At 41.0% G+C, this 19360-nt stretch overlaps 1 protein-coding gene across 1 annotated transcript; it reads right to left on the reverse strand.

The window, feature by feature from the left end:
- Positions 1-3273: 3273 nt before the first annotated feature.
- LOC119156412 (phospholipid scramblase family member 5-like) lies at positions 3274-15208 on the reverse strand. The gene is made up of 7 exons (XM_037406095.1): positions 14990-15208; positions 12276-12427; positions 7736-7778; positions 6687-6907; positions 5539-5700; positions 4321-4482; positions 3274-3351 (listed from the first exon to the last, which is right to left on the reverse strand). The coding sequence occupies exons 1-7, from the start codon at positions 15000-15002 to the stop codon at positions 3313-3315; spliced, it is 792 nt and encodes a 263-aa protein (XP_037261992.1). The 5' UTR covers positions 15003-15208; the 3' UTR covers positions 3274-3312.
- Positions 15209-19360: the final 4152 nt, after the last annotated feature.

The raw sequence follows: 19360 nt of genomic DNA on the forward strand, positions 1-19360 counted from the left end.
ATACCAGTTACCAATAATTCAGTTGTAAATTGCAGGCAATAAAGATAACCCAGAATCATGTGACAAAGGTTTAATATCACAGAAAGAAAATAAAATCCTTCAGTTAAGGGGAGAAATCAATTGGAGGTTAAAGGTGTGTTGATCTTCAGTCAGTATCCTGGGTACAGCTTGTGATCTGTGGAAAGCTAAATACTGTAATAACGAACTGTTGCTGCCATCTACTGAACACAAGGATTAGGTACTACACGGATTTACAGTTTTGCTAGTGATCAAGTGTGAAACTATTTACTTGGCTGTATTAAGTAAAATTTCTGTTTCATGAGAATAATCATGTTTTTTCTAGAGGACTTTCAGGACATAAATCGGCTTTAGACAGTACCTGTCCGCCTTTTGGAAAATACTGAATTCTCCTTTGGAAAGCCAGTCCCAACGCACGGAGAAACCGTGAAAGGTGAGATCTGTAAAGAGCCTACGTAGCTCCCACAATGTGAAACACATTGCTATTAATAAGAAGGAATTACTAGTTAGAGCTGCAGCTTTTAAACATCCTAGTATACCTTAGTTTTTCTTCAGTAATACCACGCAGAAGTCCGTCGTCTTTACTGAGGATGAAAACCTGCCCACACATGGCAGCTGTGGTTTAGATGAAGGAGCTTCCAGCTGAAAAAGCGCTGACATGGCCACTGAGTTCCTACCAGGATACTGAAGGGTGGGACCAAGGTCAAGCAGGCTGCTGAGGAAGTTCTAGCTGGCAAGAGCTACCCCAGCCCCAGTGCTGTTTTATACAGGGACTGAACCTGTTCCTGTATGTCCCAGAAGCTGCCTCTGGGTATGAATGGAGGCATTCAAACATACTTATACACATATGCAAGCATTACACTTCCAAAAGCTGTACTAACACAAAAAACAACAACAAAGTCACTAAGTGCAAGAAATACAGTACTACCATCCGGTTGCAATACATACAAAAATATATGTGTGTATTGCTTACCTACAAGGTATATATGTGGGCCCGCACAGCCAAGTTCAGCCCTGCAGGTAAATAAGACCCTGTTTGGTAATGACTTCAATGGTGGTTGGATGCATTTACTTCAAAGATGTCTTTGACTTGCTGAGGGTCATAAGAAGGCTGGAGATTGCAGAGGGAAGCGGCGGATAGCCAGGGAGCCTGCTGACCTCACCAGGCACTGCGCTGAGCCGGCTGGCTGGGGACACACAACGGCGCAAGAACGTGGTTTTGCACGAGACCCAAGACTGTTGCCTACAATAATAGTCACTTCTGCCTAAGGCGGCGAAGGGATTTAAAGATAAAAATTAATATAAAAATCTGGCTCTTTTTCTCAGTCTGCATTAGAGTGCATTAGGAGTGAACGGACTGAATTTAATACAGTGAGACCAGTGCGGGAGCAGTGAGAACTGCAGGCCGGCGTGGGCTGTGCTCTTCTGCAAAACTACAAATTTCCACAGGAGGGAGCTTCTCGCCCGTGAAGCTCACAGGGTGCTTCTCCTGTGAGAGGGAAGGGTGACAGCAGCCGTTCCCTCTGGGTGCGTAACTTCTGCAGATTGCGGTCTGATTGCACTGCTAAGAATCACAGCGAGAGCCAGCAATGAAAGGGTTAACAGATAATGATGATTGTCAGAGCTTGTTAACCGCAATTATTTTCAAGACATATGTAAATCTGTATAAATACCTAAGTGTGGTATATAATCTAAAACATACTGTTTAAATCTATAAGCATTCCTGAGTTAATTTCACTATGGGAACATTAGTTGCGACTTCCTGACTTCACCGTGTTTGAATTCATATCCATGAACATTAATTTAAAATTAGTCTAAATATTTGTTGAGAATTAATCACCTGATAAATTTAGCTCTTTTTCATTTTAATGAATTATTCATTATCTCCTCTCCTTTCCGTTGATGTGTTGGTTGTTTGCAAGAATTGAATTACTAGTTCATGCTAAAAAAATATTTCAGCATTCCCAGCAATTCGTGAGTTGTTTTCCTTGGGAACTTGACCGTCGACTATAATAGCATCTGTTTTTACCACCACTATTGTATAGTACTGGTTTACGTCTTGGAGGACCCATTAGAGTTTTTAAGAGAGGCACAAGCAAGTTCATACAGCAAATATTTCGCAACAATTTTTTTCTGTTTATGTCTTGTATGTATAGCATGGAAGTTCCTACAAAGGCAGCTTGTATTAGTAAAAGCCTGGTGGTGGGAAGGTCTGGGAATAGTAGGATGAGGTGTGACTGCAGGAATGAACAGCCATGTAAAACTGCTGTCTGAAATAGAAACAGCTCCTGTTGCACAGTCCTGTCATAGAAAATACCTGCACTTGCCAGAGGAAAAGACTAATTCTGTTCTAGGGTGGCCTCAGACAAGTCTGAATGAGAAGTGATCAACCACCAGGTATTATAAAGAGGAACGAACCTGTTAAGGGAAGCCTTGAGTGGATGGCAGTAAGGATTCTTAGCACTGGAGAGTTCAAAGTGAAGTGATTTGGGCACCTCTAGCACATAGAGGACCATCTCTCAAACCTGATGGCCTGCCTTCAGTAAAAATTGTGGAAGGCAGATCTCCTGAACAGAGCTTACATTCCCCAGCCTAGCGCTGGAAGCCTAACTTCTGGCTGCCACTCATTAAACAAATCTTTACCGTAAAATTAATTTACTAGAAAACGTAACTTCCCTTCTTTCAACTCACTCAAACAGATAACATCTTGAACTTCCCATTTGGTAATGTCTTTATATTTGTTGCTTTCAATGTCAGTTTGTTGCCATTAATTAAATAACAAATCAGAGAATTACTTCTAAAATTATGAAAAAGCAAAACCCCCAGTACACACCCTCATGTGGTTAGTAACTGGTACCAGCACTTGCAAAACATCAAAGGCTTCTCTAAACATAGACTTTCATCAGTGATGCTGCAAGCCTTCATCTAATCTTTCATGATTTCCCATGCAGGAACATCAAAAGAGAAAGAAGAGAATAGCACTGTTCCAAAGCAACAGTGCTCTGTGTGAGAAGTGTGTGTTTAGCTACAATGCATATAAAATGTAAGTGCCAAATTATTATTTACGTGAGACATATTTTAATAAATATCATCATTAGCTCCCTATCTTTTCCTATAAGGAACAAGGATTTGTGCAGTTCAAAATCATGTCCAAAGCTCAAGGGATTTCTGGAAGAAAATGAAAAAGAATTAGAAAGTATCTAATGTATAAGTCTTCAAAGCAAGAAGATCAATTTATGTTCATTTTTACTTACTGAAACACATTATGCATATTTTATTGTATCTGTCATCTTGTTATAATCCATCCAAAGAGTTTTCAAAGAACATTAAGTCCTACAAATAAACAAACTGTGAATGATTTGGAAGGTACAAAACCTCAACAATTACTGTAAAGTCTTACTTGCAGGGTTTTACTACATAAAGTAATTAGATCAGTCAATCGTTCTCTATCACTCTGCCACTGAGAAACAGGAGCTTTGGAGGAGACAATCTGAAAATCTTAAGTGTCATGAAAGTTACATTTCTAGCCTAATAAAAGCAAAATTTCTGAATTTCTAATTATTTTAAAGCAAACACTCTCCAGTGAATAATTTAAATTTATTTATTTTATATATATTTATAACATAAATTTATATTCTCTGATGTAAGTATCACAGATGCTTTTGAAACCTTTGTGTGTTAATATTAACACAGTAGTGTTGGCAAAGGAGGTACACAGCAAATACCAATTTGTAATTCTAGAAAATACGGATCCTTACTTCATCCTTACCCCCAGCGGTGAGTATCCTCCCTTTCATATCGTTCTTATATTATGTTTATTTTAACAAGGGAATTTTTTGTAGGAAATTTCATATGACCTGAAGGTCAGGTCTTCCATTCAAGGATCAACAGAGCTATTGAAGTGGCACTCACAGTTTGACATTATTATTAGAAATGACATAACTTTTGTTCGGGTTCATACACCCATTCAGACACAACAGGTAAGGAATTTGGGGGAGTTTGGTAGGTTTGACATGTATGTTGGCATTTGATCCTGCCATGCAAAATATTAAATACTATTCCACATGTAGTTCAAATGATTTAATAAACAGAAATTCAGGAACCGAAAGAAGCTCAGAAAATAAGAAAAAAAACAAAAGCAGCTATAAAAATTAGAAGTTTTTCAGTTAACTTATCTTTTAGGTAGTGGGTTTGGCTTGCCACTGCACTTAGGCCTTTGTGGGATCACAGCTGATGGCAAAGTCACCTTTGGTCCTAGTCTACCCACCTCTATAGGTCTACCTCTTGGTTTTGCATACTTACAATGAGGAAACAAGCACCAATCATTACTGCCTTGATTCTCACATCAAGATCTACAGGGAACTGGATCCCAAAGTTGGCAGTGTTGGTGAAGACATTGTTTACAAATCCAGACCAGTACTTGGAAATTTTGCCAATTGTTGACGTCTCGTTGAGAGCTTTTACCTGCACAAATAAAAAAAAGGAATAAAACTAAACATAAATAAATCAAGTACACACTGATTGTATCGCCACAGAATTAATGACTGCGCTCTGACTCTGAGTATGCTATAGCTGTCATGTTCTTCTTTTATTCCTATCATTGAGATGTTCTATTAGTGTCAGATTTGCCTTTAGGAGTGGCACACAAGAAAGGGTCTCAAGTTTGGAAACATCAGCATCTTTAGATCTGACAGAAAAGTAAAGGAAAGCAATTGTGAAAGTCTGTATCACTTTTGCTCTTCTTTCACAATGATTTTTCCCCCCCCTGTCTTGTGTTTCTGTATGCTCCAAGTCGCATCAGTACCATTGCTGTGGACCACTGTCCCCTACCACTGACAGCTATATTCTCAGTTATGCAGCCATCTGCATGTTTCTCACAGTGTACTGAAATTTCGGACAGTACCCACTGAAGTCTTCTGATTTGGCTAATGAGTTAATCAACACAGAAGCTCTTTTATGACTCCTTAACTAAGGCAAAGCGCTTTGTTCACATCAGAAAACTCTGTCCAGGGTTTCTTTGAGCATCTCACATTCTCCCTCTCATCTCTTAAATATCTTAATTGCTCCTCAGAATTATTTATCTCCTGGTGAATGTTGTCAAATGGATGTAAACATATTGGACCATAATCCTGCCCATGGTTCTCAGTCTGAGATTAATGAAGGGAACAGATTTGATGCCACAGGCTCCACGGGACTATGTGTCAGGTAACAATGAACGCACGTGGGAGGAAACCCCGAGCCTATCAAAATGAACAGTTGAGTGCTCATGGGTTGCAGAGGACCAGGACTTCACTTAGTGACAGGTTTATTTCCTTGAAGGAATTGTCATTCCTGTCCAAAAAACATCTGTAGGAATCTGGGTGTACAAGTCAGGAACTCCAATGCATATTGCTGTACTTCTGTTCCATAATTATAGCAATATACATAATATATTTAAGGGTAGAATAACAGGATTTTTGAGTAAGAAATGTATTTGAATGACTAAAACTTCAAAATTCTTAACACTGATAAGAAACATACCTCAAAGTCAACATCTTCAAAACAGCCACAAGTTGCATATGGGCCGATTATTTTTAGTACATCTTCTTTACTTTCATTCTGTATAGTGAACTTTGGCAGGAAAGGGTCCCAGTTCTGTACAACATAGCCAGCTATTGTACCTGGTGGGGACTGAACTTCTAACTAGCAAACAAAGGAAAACAAAAAAAATCTTACAAAGTGATTTTATATTAGCGTATTTGTCCATAATAATTTATTGTTTATATAAAGAAAAAATATTTATTTATAGACTATAACTATATATAATTTTATCAGACTCTGAAATGGGTATTACAGGGTTCTCTAATGGTGTTTTTAAATACAGTGGATGATATAAAGCTCCAAAGCTGCACCAGAAGCTAACATCTTACATATAAGGTATGATAAAAGCCATATGCTGTGAAAGTTTTTGCTATTGTAATCAGTGAGTATCCTATAAGTCTTTTTATACAGTAGCTGTGCTACCAAAGGACCTTCTTATTTTCTTTTAAATCCTGATGCAGTACTGAGAAGGTAGGCAGATGAGTTAACCTATAAAACATTTTTGTAAAACAAGACAGACATGTGAACAAAGGAGAGTGAAAAATAAGGAGAAAAGATCTGATACTCTACAGGATCTGCATTTTTCACTCAAAGCAGCTTCTTTCCAAGTTCTACAATTCCCCAGAGATGTATGGCCTCGAAGAGGTAGAGCCATGGTGCAAAGCACCAGCCTCCTCGAAGAGCTGCTTCCTAGTCATACCCACAGGCACTAACGGCCATCCTTCACCCGCCGGGAGTGCAGGGGGTGGCTTCCATCCGTGACACCAGCAGATGTGGTCTGTCAGGGCAGGCAGTGTTCTGGGGGGTTACCTGGCTGGGGAGGCAGCTGTATCATCAGACGCCAAAACTTTATTTAGGATGTCAGGAAAGTAAGGTCCCACAAAAGGGAGGAGGCGTGCTGGGAACGTAACTCAGAGGGCATTGTGTACCTATAGCTACATCTAAACAAAAACCTCCACGCGGTCCCCCAGGCTGAACGGAGGGTGTGCATTCCTTCCTGCCATCCTTGCAGAGGCTGCAGGAGGCTTCATTAATGCTGTGCACATACAGCGAGGTGCTTGGACAAAAGGCAATTAGGATTCACTCACCTCTTGCAGGAAGCAGGGGAACCAGCAGCTGTTGCATCTCAAGGGTCTGTTCACTGTAATCACTTCTCGGCCTGCGTTATCAGCAATCCGTATGGTGAAAGACCTTATAGGCGAACACAAGTTACGATCAAAGCAATCATTTTCTTCTACTGCAAAGTAAACTCTTTGTCCCAGCTGGTTTTTTATCTCATATTTGCTGGAAGTCTTTGTGCCAAGTATAGCTAATAAAGCAAAACAAGTAGAACATAATCTCAGTATAATGTTAATATAAACATATATATGATATTTATATAGAATATATGGAACAGAGACTGTTTAAAAAATTGTTTTGAAATAATGACACTAAAACCATACAATTTTAAGGATATAATAATGTCAGGTCTGTATTTGGAGGAATGTTTAGTTCAACAACTTTAATTTGCTGTGCAATAAAATGTGTATCACAAACCAGAATCCAGACCCTGAGTTTTGGTTTGGGCTTTTTTGTCATCTGTGAAAAATAACAGTATGAGTCTGTTGCACTTCAGTGACAAAACTTTCACCCAGTGAGGCATCCAAGAGTCAGGCCCAAAACTTGTTGAATGGGAGAAATACATTAAAAAGGTGTTTACTTTCAGAACTTAATACTTGTTCAGTACATTGAAATTCTGAGAACTATGTAAACAGAAACTCTTACACTTTGTTTTGTGTCTTCCAGCCTTCCTGTCTTTATTTCCTTTGTTTCTTGTAGCATGATAGCTATTGTTAAATAAAATGACAATAAAGTTTTCAAAGGATTGGAGAGATGGTTAAACTTCAATAACTTTGAGAGGAAGGTGTCAGGGAGATAATTTAGGAGTGGTATAGAGATTGCTCCCTGGAATTTCTCTCCTCATTGATTTGCTGCAGAACAGGCATAAAAGAGCAAGCTTTCACCACACTAACTCCACACCACAGCCCTGATGTGCAGCCTTCCCAATGACTTCAGCGAGCTGGGGGCAAGACTTGGAAGCCTTTTGGAAACATCTGTGTACCAGCGCAGTTAAAGAGCGACAAGGATTGCACCATACCTTCAAGAAGGTCCACTTGCTGATGAATAATTATCTGGTCCAGCTGTTTAAAACAAAAACAAAAACAAAAACCACAAGATGGTAGGTGCTGGAAAGGTTTGGGGCTGCCAGTGATCACCTGTCTGTTTTTATTGCTCATGTCACTGTTGTTAGGATTGCTCTCCTTCCAGAGGTGCACAAACTGGGTGCCTGAGGGCTATCTCAAGTCACACTTTAGACATCTCTCTGAAATGATGACAGAAGAGTGTGACATTGAGTGCTGTAGTCATGTAATTCACCCACACATTTGAAGAAAAATAATCTTCACAGCAGGAATGAGAAGACAACAGCAATGGAAAGATGTCTGTGAGAAGCAGGACCCACTTCTCACTCCCGTTCCTCTCTCTCGGCCCTGGCAGCGGGGAAACCCCTTACCCCAAAGCTAAGGTCACTGTTGGGCACCGTGCTAGTACAGGAGTGAGTGAGTTTGAGCTCAAGCTCAAAACGTGCTGCAGGCACATCCAAAAGGGCCCCACTAGAGCAGCCCAGCAGGGCAATCGAGCGATGCCAACGACGGCACACAGGCTTTAACACTCTGATATCAGGCACCAGTTCTGCACCCTCAGTCTGGCAAACGGCCACACCAGGGTGCCAGAAGGAGCAAAACAACAGCTCCTCAGAGAAACCCTTGGCTGGCTGAAACTGTCTTCCCCTGTGAGCTGGTTACAAATGCAGGAGAAAAACTGTTTGCCATGATACCCAGCTTTGCTGTGCTTATCGCCCTTCTAACATTATTCTTCTTAGAGAACAGCCATTAGTATTATAAAACCAGCAAGGCATAGTTTCAGTCTACCTTTCAGTTTAATGTGACTTTTTATGCCTGTTTTATGTGATAGTTTAGGCTTTGCTAATCTCTTTTCCTTAAATTCCTAATGGGCAAATTCTTGGCACGGGATTTTACCATTACTCACAGCTGCAGACAGAAAGCGCACAGCAACCTTCTGACACCGGCATGTCATAGCTCTCCAGCATCTGTACATTCTACAATTGATAAATCTTGCCTGCTACATATTTAAACTGTTGCAGGCATTTGTCAGTTTTAGTCATCTCCTGCAGCTAGTTCAGTCTGCAAAGAAAAACTGGTCAAAAAAAGGAACTTCTTTATCCCTTTCATTAATCTCTGAAATGTGCGTGCCACTAACTGAAATAATAAAAAATATTTGGACTTAAAATTTTCTCCCAAGCATCTTTGCTGTTTGTGTTTAAGTTTCATGAGAGATGTGAACTCTTGGAGCTCATGGGAAGTGCTCTGCTGATAAAAAAAAGAATAAAGAAGTTAAAGGTGGCAGGGCTATTTTAATATTTTAGTATTTATTTTTATACAGATTTCTTTGCCCCACATAGACCTTCACAGGGAAAAGAAAATTAATGAGCCTGAACTGTTAAAAGTTTTGAGTGATTTTGGTCTGTGTATTGGCTTATTGCGAACAATGTAGAACCAATGTTGAGACAACACGGCAGCACCACTTGTTAGGCTGGTTTTGCCTTTCACTGGTTTCTGCAAGGCAGCTCTTCTGATGCATCATTTATTGCGGTGCTTGTGGATTAAGGGAATTCTGCATTTGTATTTGAAAACATCTAAAGCCCTTTGGTTCACAGGGGCCTGAATTCTCTTGAGTTCAGATATGTGAAACTTCCTTATACACAGCTAATTCTCAGGATTCAGTTTTGTGGGCATTACATTTACATCTGATCAGTCTAACCAAGTCTAAACTAAGAAGCTTTTTACAAAATCGGTTAAGCCTGAACAGTGGTACAACATGCTGTTGAGCTACTTGGAAAATTCTTCTCCAAAGTCTTATCTGTCTATTCCTACTGTGGGAAAAGGTTCCTTTGATTTTTTTGTGATGGATGCTGGACAATTCCTCAAACTATGGCTGTGATCTGGAAGATAATAATGAGGTTTGGTAGCTTTTCTTTGTAGGAAATTGTTTAAGGAGTGTCACTTCTGTGATAGTTATAGAAAGCATGGTATCTATTTGCCAAGGCAGCAGTTTGTTGCCCTTCTCTGGTGCACCTTGAACAGCTGAGCAAAGAGCTCTGCAGGCTGACTGACTCCAGGTCTGTATTTGCGGAGTGAAATGTTACTCTCTGGCCTTAACATACAGGACAGATATTTTCTTTTCCTCTCATCCAACACTATATGCTGTGCTCTTGAGTTGCTGTTTAGAATAAGACTGTAGGGATCTCTGAGATTCACTAAATTTGGATTCTTGTTTCAAAGTCAAACACATCACGGACTTATTAAGAAATATATTCAGCTTCCTCAAATCTATCCAGCTATCTTCCCCACTCCTGCTGGAGATAATCCCAGAACCTCATTTCTATTTGTTATCCTGTATTTATTCACAATTGCTTTCTATATAATCTTTCCTTGGGTAATATAATTCTATAAAATAAATGTCTCTCTCTTCCACAGGCTGTTCAGTCTTCTAGGTACTCTGTCATGGTTCCCTCTCTGGTAGCGTGGGGTTTTTTTGGTCTAAAGATGAAACAACTGCAGTCTTGTTTTAAAGCAGATTCTCTATCCCCCACAACCTTCCAGCAGCACTTGTCTGTGCCTGTTTCTGCTTGGACCCACCTTTCCCCAATACACACACAACCAGAAGGATACACAGTATTCTAGTCTTCCCAATAGCATAAAAAATTCCCAGTTCTGCTAGAAACATCTTCATTTGAGAATTTCATTATGTGAAAATCTCTTAGTCCATCAGGATAAATCCCAAGGGATCACCCTGGCAGCTGTGAATCCCACATTCATTCTGCCAGCAGCCCTCTCCCTGCTGGTCAAATCTCTTTTATGCGCCAATCTCTCCTGTATGAGCTTGTTTCATTAGTCACACAGACGGTATGACTTCAGCATCACACACCAAAATGTTCTGCAATGCACAGAAACTCTGGCTGTGGGTATGTGCCAATAATCAGCATTGCACACATGCTTTCCACTTTCAGACTGCGGAGAAAATTGAGAATAATTAGTGAGGGCTGCAGCACAGACACATGGTTATTGGGCCGAGAACAAGCATGAATGGGGCCTTGAGTTCTAGTTATAGTTCTGACAGTGACTTGCTCTTTCGTCTTTATGTCAGATGTAAAGGTTCTATAGAATGGAGTAATAGAGAATTTGCTTGCCCACATTGTATGGGTAAATCTGAGGTATAATTCATGTTCATACAGGAGACTGAATATGTAACCTGCCAAGCATTTACTATCACCATCACTTTTAGACTAAAAAATGTAGCTCCCACAGTCTGTGAGCAAATGCTCATGTAATTGACAACACATATCATTTTGCGCATGGGCGCCATGAAATGAAAATCATAACTCCGCACGGCAGATTATTTCTGAAGGGTGTCCCAGTTTCATTAACTATCTAGGTAACTTAGCTCCAAATATAAAATACATTCAGTTTCTGCTTCTCTATAAAACTACAAGGAATATATATCTAAAACATAGACCTTGAGTGAAATAAACATTTCCCAGCACCACTAAAATACAAACACAGCAGAAGCGTGTGTATCTGAATCGCAACCTGACTACACCAGGGGCCTGATTCTGTCCCTGCCGCTACCAGGCAGCATGTATGACACTCAGCATATAAAAGAGTGGCAGAGTCCTGCCACATGTGAAATGCAAACTGGAGAAAGTGTCAAAGCAGCACCAGGGAGTGATCCTCCCAGTAAAAATATGCAGGAAGAGATGAAACTTGTGGAGCAGAGGTTCAGACTATCACTGGTCTGAGCTCCAGGAGCCGAGAGGTCTCACTGAGCGCAATGAACAGCCACACGTTCAGCAGTAGGACGAACGGGACTTTAGCATTATCTTTCCCTCCCCTGCCTGTGACCTACTTGTCTGCTTCCATTTCCAGGCGTTTCCCTCTCTCGGGCACTAGTGCTTTCCTGCCCCACGACCCAGCACAGAGGGGCTGGTGTGGGTTTGTGGCTACCCAAGCTCACCCTCACAAAGTGTCCCCTTGGGAGCTTGCCTCCCTGGGACCTTACCTCTAACCTGGAGAGCACTGTCCTTGGCAGAAGATGTTTGCTCAGATGACCTTTGTGTTCTTCAAAGCGTGGGTTATAAGGAAGTGACAATTCCTTCACACACTCCCTGTTATAGTCTTTTTGAGGCCAGCCAGAGTTTGATAGCTATATCCCTGAAGGTGAGCTCTTAAGAAGCTGGAAGGAAACTGGGGGGACAATAAGAGGTGCAATGCTATGACCTAGCAGAAGTCTTAAAGGGAAGAGAACCATGGGTTTGGTGCAAGGAGACCTGCACGCACTACAAAGGGATTTCTATAAAAATGAATGACAGCAATTAAGGAAGGGCTTGTCATTCCTACACTCCTTATCTCATAGTAATAGGCAAACAGCAAAAAGGCTTCTCCATCTCCACCTGCTCCTCCCTCAAGAAAAAAACCCCACCAAATCACCCCAATCCCCAAGGTATCAAAGAAGTCTACAAGGAAAACAGAACAATTCTAACATTTGGAAAGATTCAGTACTTGGTTCAGGTGCTCCAGACCAGGTGGCAAGTTATGAGCGTGTGATAGTTGCTTCCAGAGACTTGTTGGTTCAATGGGCTTATTCTGTTCTGAAAAGTCAGAAGAACCAGGGAGGTAATCCCTAAAGGTTGGGTTGGTTTGTACCTGAGGTTCTGCAGAAAAAGAATAAAAAAATATATCAGAAATTAACAGAGACAAACAGCTTGGGTCAAAGCTAGAGCAATAATGTTACATTCTGCCTGTGACTATATCAGCATTTTAGTTCAGATCAGGAGTGAGGATCTGAAACAAACTTCCTGATGGTCCTACACTTCGAGCATTCTGATTTACTTTATAAAGCAGTCTTAGAGCATGCAAAGTGGAATCGCTGTAGATGAAGCTAAACCAGGAGATGTGGTCTTAGAGGGCACCTAATCCACTCTGACAGCTTGCGAGCACTGAGTCTGTGTGACGAGGCTGGATCTGGTGTGGACTTACACACAGGGTGGCCACAAGCTCCTCAGCACAGGCTGCTCAGTCCTGCTCCCTGTGCTAATGTACACGGAGCTGCTGAGGGCTTGCTTCTGGCAAGATGCTTTCTAGCACCTTGAGGGCATGCATATCTTCTTTTAATTGGAGATAATCTTTGCAGGGATCTCAGGTTCCCCAAGCTGGATATTACCACCCTGGTATCAAAGTCTACGCAGCCTTTTAAAGTGTAATATTCATTATTATCTCAATGAAAAGATTAGATACCATTAAACTATTTGCTATTGCTATTTGCAAATGCTATTGCATCTGCTATTGCTAACACATCCTTTAGGACACAGTGATGATTACCTTGGTTAGTGCTGTGATGATAACGAGAGTATTTACTGCTACAGCACCTGTATGCCCACACCCCTTCATACGCACAGGCACAGCCTCCCACAACACAGCAATTAACTCAGCCATTTGGTTCTCAGCACACTCCTACTGGTTTTACTACAAGCATCTTTCCACAGCCTTCAGTAACACTGGCTCTGCCAGAACAAGAAAGAGCAAGCTGAAGCTCTCCACATCTAAACGGCAGCTCCTTTTATTAAGCTGAGCCCCTGCGCTTCGGCAGTAAAGCAGTCCCCAAACTGATCGTTTTTCTCTCATGTGTGACAATACTTAGGCACGATGGGGTTTGAGGTCCACAAGGAATTTTGGCTCTAAGTCTGAAGCTCTCTTTTGCTGTTGTGGGTTTAAATGAAATCCTTTAGCATTATTTGAACTCACTGTGGCTGATTCATCGTTTAATCATATTTTGATCTTAATTTGTCTTTGCAGCCATGCTTTCTTTCAAAGTCTGAGACCACAGAAGGAAGTAACCCCTTTGAATTTGTAGCTGGCTTTTAAAAATGTATAACTGGGTAATAAATATTTTATATGCTCTTCTGCATCATTTTACCTCACAGGGTTCTGTTACTGCCATAACTCTTGTTGTTACATGAAATGCCATGAAGTGGCCGAGCGTTAGTGTTATTCTCGAATAATAAAGAGAAAAAAAAAGACAACAAATTGCAGTTCTACCTGTCAAATTTTAAGCTATACAAAAATCAAACAGTAAATACATTAAATATTGATGACAATCCAAGCTACTCTGACACTTTGTCTATTTTTATGGATGTTTCCCATTTCATTTGTGGTATGGGAAAACTTAAAAGTTACCATATGATACAGTGAGCATTCTGTTCAAACATAATCTGTAGTTACTTGTTCCTAGAAGAAGTATATTATTAAGTTTCTTCATTATGAAAACCATCTTACACAACACTACTGTTTTGCTGCTTCTGTTAACTACTATGCATTAAAAATATACAAAACCAGATCTCTTTTATATGGCTAAAGATAAGCAAAATTTTTTAAAAAGTATATTGCAAGAGTACAACAGTGCTGTAAAACCTGCTTGCTGCTGTATACTTTTTAGTGCTGTAAATGCAGAATGGAGTATTTTGGAGGCAACAAAGAGGGGTAAACATTTGGCAAACATAGACATTGCTGCAATTCCCTGGGCCAACATCTGCCTTTGTACGTCAGAACAGGGTGACCTCTGTGGAGTTGCGTTCATGTTAAGAACAAACATATTTGTGTCCTTCTGCTTAGTTTAAGTGTTTGAAAGCATGGAGAAGATGAATTTAGAAGGTTGGCTGGATCAGCATGCTGCGATGGTTGCCTATAGCCCTGCATACCCCGCCGACTGCTGCTGAAAGACATTATGTGACAAAGATGAATGCAGGTAGGGGTAATTAATTAAATTCAGTTATTCTTCAGATATTTATTTTTCCAACTTGGTTATAGGGACTCTGGCTACTTTTGAAAGTGAAAAGCATTTGCAGACTTGGTATTTTCAAAGTGGAATAGGAAAGAAGTGTGCAAAAATAGTGGTACCCTTGGCTCAGTACCTGCCCTTCCCACGCATTCTGTACTGACAGGTTCAGGCACAAACATACAAACACTGAATTTTCTGATTGAATGCAAATGCTAACATCTTCTAACATATTTTATTCAAATAACATTCTAGTATAGATTTTAGTCTCCTTAGGAGCCTCTTGAACGCTGAAAAATTAAAGGAAGCCAAAACAACTGTGCTTTGGCTGATGTGGTTTTAGCCTGAAACTCTCATTTCATCAGACTGCTGATTGCTGGAAACATACAAGACTAGTTTTCTGTAAACATGATCTAAAAATACAGACTATAGATGCACTTACCTTGAGAGGCCATGAAGCTTCCTGAGTTACTTCTTCAAAGGAAGCCAGGTTAAAAGAAAAGGCTTTTCTTGTTGCAGCAAAGAAAAAAAGAGCACAGCATGCACAAAACTTCAGAAGGTGTCTGTCTACTTCATATCAGCTTACAAAGAACTGGAGGAAATGTATTGCCTTTCTCATGTTCCAGAACACTGCATTTTATGTCGATGGACAACAGGGGGAGATGATGCTAACAAACAAGAAAAACATTATTCAAGTCGTTTGCACCAATGGAAAGAGGAAAAAGTGTTTTGCGAATACAAAGAGGCAAAACTTCAATGTACCCACCGGCTAACTGAAAACATTAGACCTAAAATTCTGCTTTATAATGTATGTATATATTCTGAGACTACACAAATTCTATCTTTGTAATTCAATATTTATGTTTCTGTTTCTTCAGGGTATCCAGTAAAGACAGAGGAGCTAATTACCTGCATTTCCCTACTGCTGGCCCCCAGTCAACATTTCCTGTGCACAGAGTAGGAAAAACTCCCTTGGATTTCTCAGTGTACTCCATCTGCATAGCATCAGCCTCCCCTACAAGGGATGTCATGCCTGCACCCAGACCCAAAAAATGATCCTGTACTCCCTTCACACACACACCCCACCTGTCTCGGCAGGGCTCTGCTGATCTGTGTGAGGTGTTTAAACTGTATTTTGAGAATTAAAACAAACTGGCTGTACTTTGCTCCAGGCAAGCACCCTCCACACCAAAATGCAACACATGTAATCACCTGCATTGCACTGGGAGGAGAGGAGGAAGAGGGAGAATAAACTTGACTTACCAGCTCATAATTCTGCCTCAAGTACTCAAGTCGCCATGGAGATCATCAAGCACATGGGATCTGCAGACAGATATGATGCATGGCTACAGAAATGGCAGAGCCTATTCACAGAGCCCAGCAGAGCAGAGTGAGATGTTTGGGACCATTTTCTGTTCTCTCTGCTACTGCACATCCTACTAGTTTAAAACAGTCTGTATGAGCATGCCTGGCAGATTTAATTCCAGAGTTTACAGTTCAGGAAGATGCTAATTAGGATCCTCTAAGAGAGAATACAGAAAACCCTTCCCCCCCCCCAAAAAAAAAAAAAAAAACAAACCCAAAAACATATGGAAGCTGATTTTTATTGACTATATTAGCAAATGGAAGAGCCTCAGGTCTACCTATGGAACACGTCAAAATCTGGCTGTGCAAAACTTCCCAGGAGTGTATCATTGCCTGCTTGAGAAGTCCCTGGGTGTGGTGGCAGCACAGCCCAATCCAGCAGCCAGTCCCTGCTGCGCTCAACCCAGGAAACACCAGTAAGGGACCAGGCAGCCCACAAAGGCTTTGGTTGCTGAAAACTGGGCACTAAATAAAACCTTCTGGACTCAGAAGAAGTTTGACATCACTGGAAATAAAGATGAAGAATGACTAACAAGTTTTGTTTCCTTTCTCTCTGTCAGAGACATGTTTCTTTGGAGCAGAGGATCTAACCTGGAAAGCAGACACAAAGCCTAAGCAAAGAAGAATAGAGGGAGATGGCTCTGGATAATTATAGTAAACCTAACTTTGAAAATGACAGATGAAAACTCAGGTGAGATAGCACTTATTTACCTTTAAAAGTGAATAAAGACATACTTTACCTCCCAGAAAACCAACCAACAAAAAAAAAAATCCCCATAATTCTGTCAATACTTAAAGCAAGCGTAGTACATTAAGAAAGATGACTAAAATAGACAAAACACACTAAAAAATATATACTGAAAGAAGACATTTCAAACATTTAAAAAACATCTTTGAGAAGTCCAAGCAGCGCACTTGCTGGCCCAGAGGAACACACGGAGGCCAATGCAGCCTGGCTGGGCTGCACTCCACTTGTGACACTGGAGCAGTCCCAGCCATCCCCACCACGGTGGCGGGCCCTGGGACAGGACAGCCTGACTATACTGGGAGCTGCTGTGGCCGTGGCACAGGCACCCAGGCAAGAGCCACTGCAGTGGCACGACAGGTCCACCCTCTGCAGGAGCCAGGTTTCATTATCCTGCCACTCACGAGATCAACATTTACTGAAGCAGTTCTGCCCCAAAGAACTAATTTTCTGACATTATTTACAAAATTGCAGTAAACAGGTAATAGAAAGATATAAAACTTAGCTTGAAGTACACTTTATGTTTTTCCATTTCTTTCACAAATTTCCATGTCTTATACATCCCCTCTTACCCTATTCTTAATGTTTTACACTGAAGCAGTAATTTTAATAGATGATATAAACAGATTTCTACAGGATTTTTAAACAATAGTCTTGCATTGGCATACGTCCTTACAAGTAAAACTATGTATTTAGCAATTTCTTGAATCTGAATTTTTGGCTTTGTTAATATTTTTTTTTTTTTTAAATATATACCCACATATTGGTCCAAGTCTGCTCCAGCTGTGATCAAAAGCCTCACTAAGGACTTCAGGAACAGAAGAATTAATCATATTTATCCAGGCACAAATGCAGCCATACTTTGGTGCTATTTAGAAATGCACAGGAAAAAAGTACTCAGGAAATGAGGACAAACATTTAAAGCATTGTGTACAGCTATTTCTAGTCAAGCCTTAAGGACTTCAGGAAGCAGAGCAGAGGGAAGCACCCAAAGGGGAATTCTGTCGAGACACTGAGCTCTCTGCCTCTGCCCCTTGCAGAAGGCTCCAGGGAATCGTTGCCTACATTTACTCTATGATTAGGAGTGGGAGCACTAAAATAGAGTATACTTCCTTCCTCTGTATGAAAGTGTTGGACTTGAGAAGTTTTTAAACAAACATAAAAAAGAAACCAAGAGCATGTACATGTATTCCCTCTACCTGCAAAATATACTTGTTCCATTCCACTTTTTCCATTTATAAAGCTTATAAAATTTGATGGACAAATCCTCAGAAGGCTCAAGTTAGCATGGATCCATTAAAATCAATAAGACTATTCAGATCAGGGCAAACAGTGCTTGGCTGGAGGAGCTGACGCATCTAGAACCTTCCTTTTTTCCTTTAAGAAAAGTTACATTGCATCTTTTCTATAACCACCACTTCTCCAGAAGCACAAGGATCCATCCCCACTAAACTGTGTAATAACTACTAACTGCAGTGGTGTTTGTACATCAAACTACTGCAGCCTGTAGGAAACCTATCCATGGACTAAGACATCCTTGTCCCGGACAGCACAGAGCCAAAACACAGATTTTCCTGTAGGAAGCATATAGTAATAGTCAGCCAGGTGGGGTAGATCAATAGAGCAAAGGTGCCATATGGCTCAGCATAGGTGCTGCTTTTCTGGAGCCAAATCACCCTTCTGTTTTCTACAGGCACCACAGCTCAAGTATGGCAATGGTTTCACAACAAACACATTCACTAGTGGTCAGAAGCATCAGGAGAAAAAACATAAGACAGCAACAAAATTCAAAGTCTTAGGAAAAGCGGTTTGATTTCTTGTCCTGCTCCCTGCTGTTTGGAAAACTGCCCTATAAACCTGATGCAAGATATTTGCCCTTGTACTCAGCAGGGAAAACACAACACTGCCCTTTCCCCACTTACATCACTATCAGCATCCCCAGGCAAGCAGGAATTGCCTCTCTCCCCTTGTCCCCACAGTCTAAAGAAGTGCAGGCAAGAGAGCTCAGCATTTCCCCGCCTGCCCTTACCAAGGTCCAAGCAGCCAGGGATGTGCTGTGCTGCCCAGCGGGCAGGTTAAGGAGAGCACACAGGAATCATGGCACGCACCCAAAACCTCACCAAGCAATGCCTGAGCTTCCCTGCTGCTAAGGAGGGTGACCGTTAATGCCCATTTCCATTTTAAATTTCCTTTCCTCAAAAATAGCAATTGTCATCAGCATGAAAACGTGTTGCTATTATCAACACATATTATTTTTGTAGGAAATTAAACAACCTTCTTCCCTTTCCTATACTTGCCTTTAGCACAGGGTGAAATGCTGAGTGTATCAGGCTGTGACCCTGTGCAATAGGAAGCTCCAGGTTACATATTGATACCCAGTATTGCTTTCTGCGCTGCAAGAAAAATAAAAAATCAATTCCTTAAATCAGCTACCAGCTCGCATGGATCTCACCTTGAACTTTGGTTTGCCAGGCGTCTTGCTTCAGCTTGTGTCTACAGTAACTCCTCCCCTCCGAAGGTGCCTGCAATCATGTTGGAATACTGCAGGCAGCCCCGGCAGCACTGACCAGCACACGTACCGCACAGTGCTGCGGAACAGGCGGCTCTCGCTTGTCTGCTGATGGTAGGTTTACCATAGCTGTTCCACAAGGTGACTGCTGTGCATGAATTAATAGAAAAATACAAGCTTAAAAAATATCAACT

The sequence above is a fragment of the Falco rusticolus genome, chromosome 13, assembly GCF_015220075.1.
Source record: "Falco rusticolus isolate bFalRus1 chromosome 13, bFalRus1.pri, whole genome shotgun sequence".
NCBI classification, from domain to species: domain Eukaryota; kingdom Metazoa; phylum Chordata; class Aves; order Falconiformes; family Falconidae; genus Falco; species Falco rusticolus.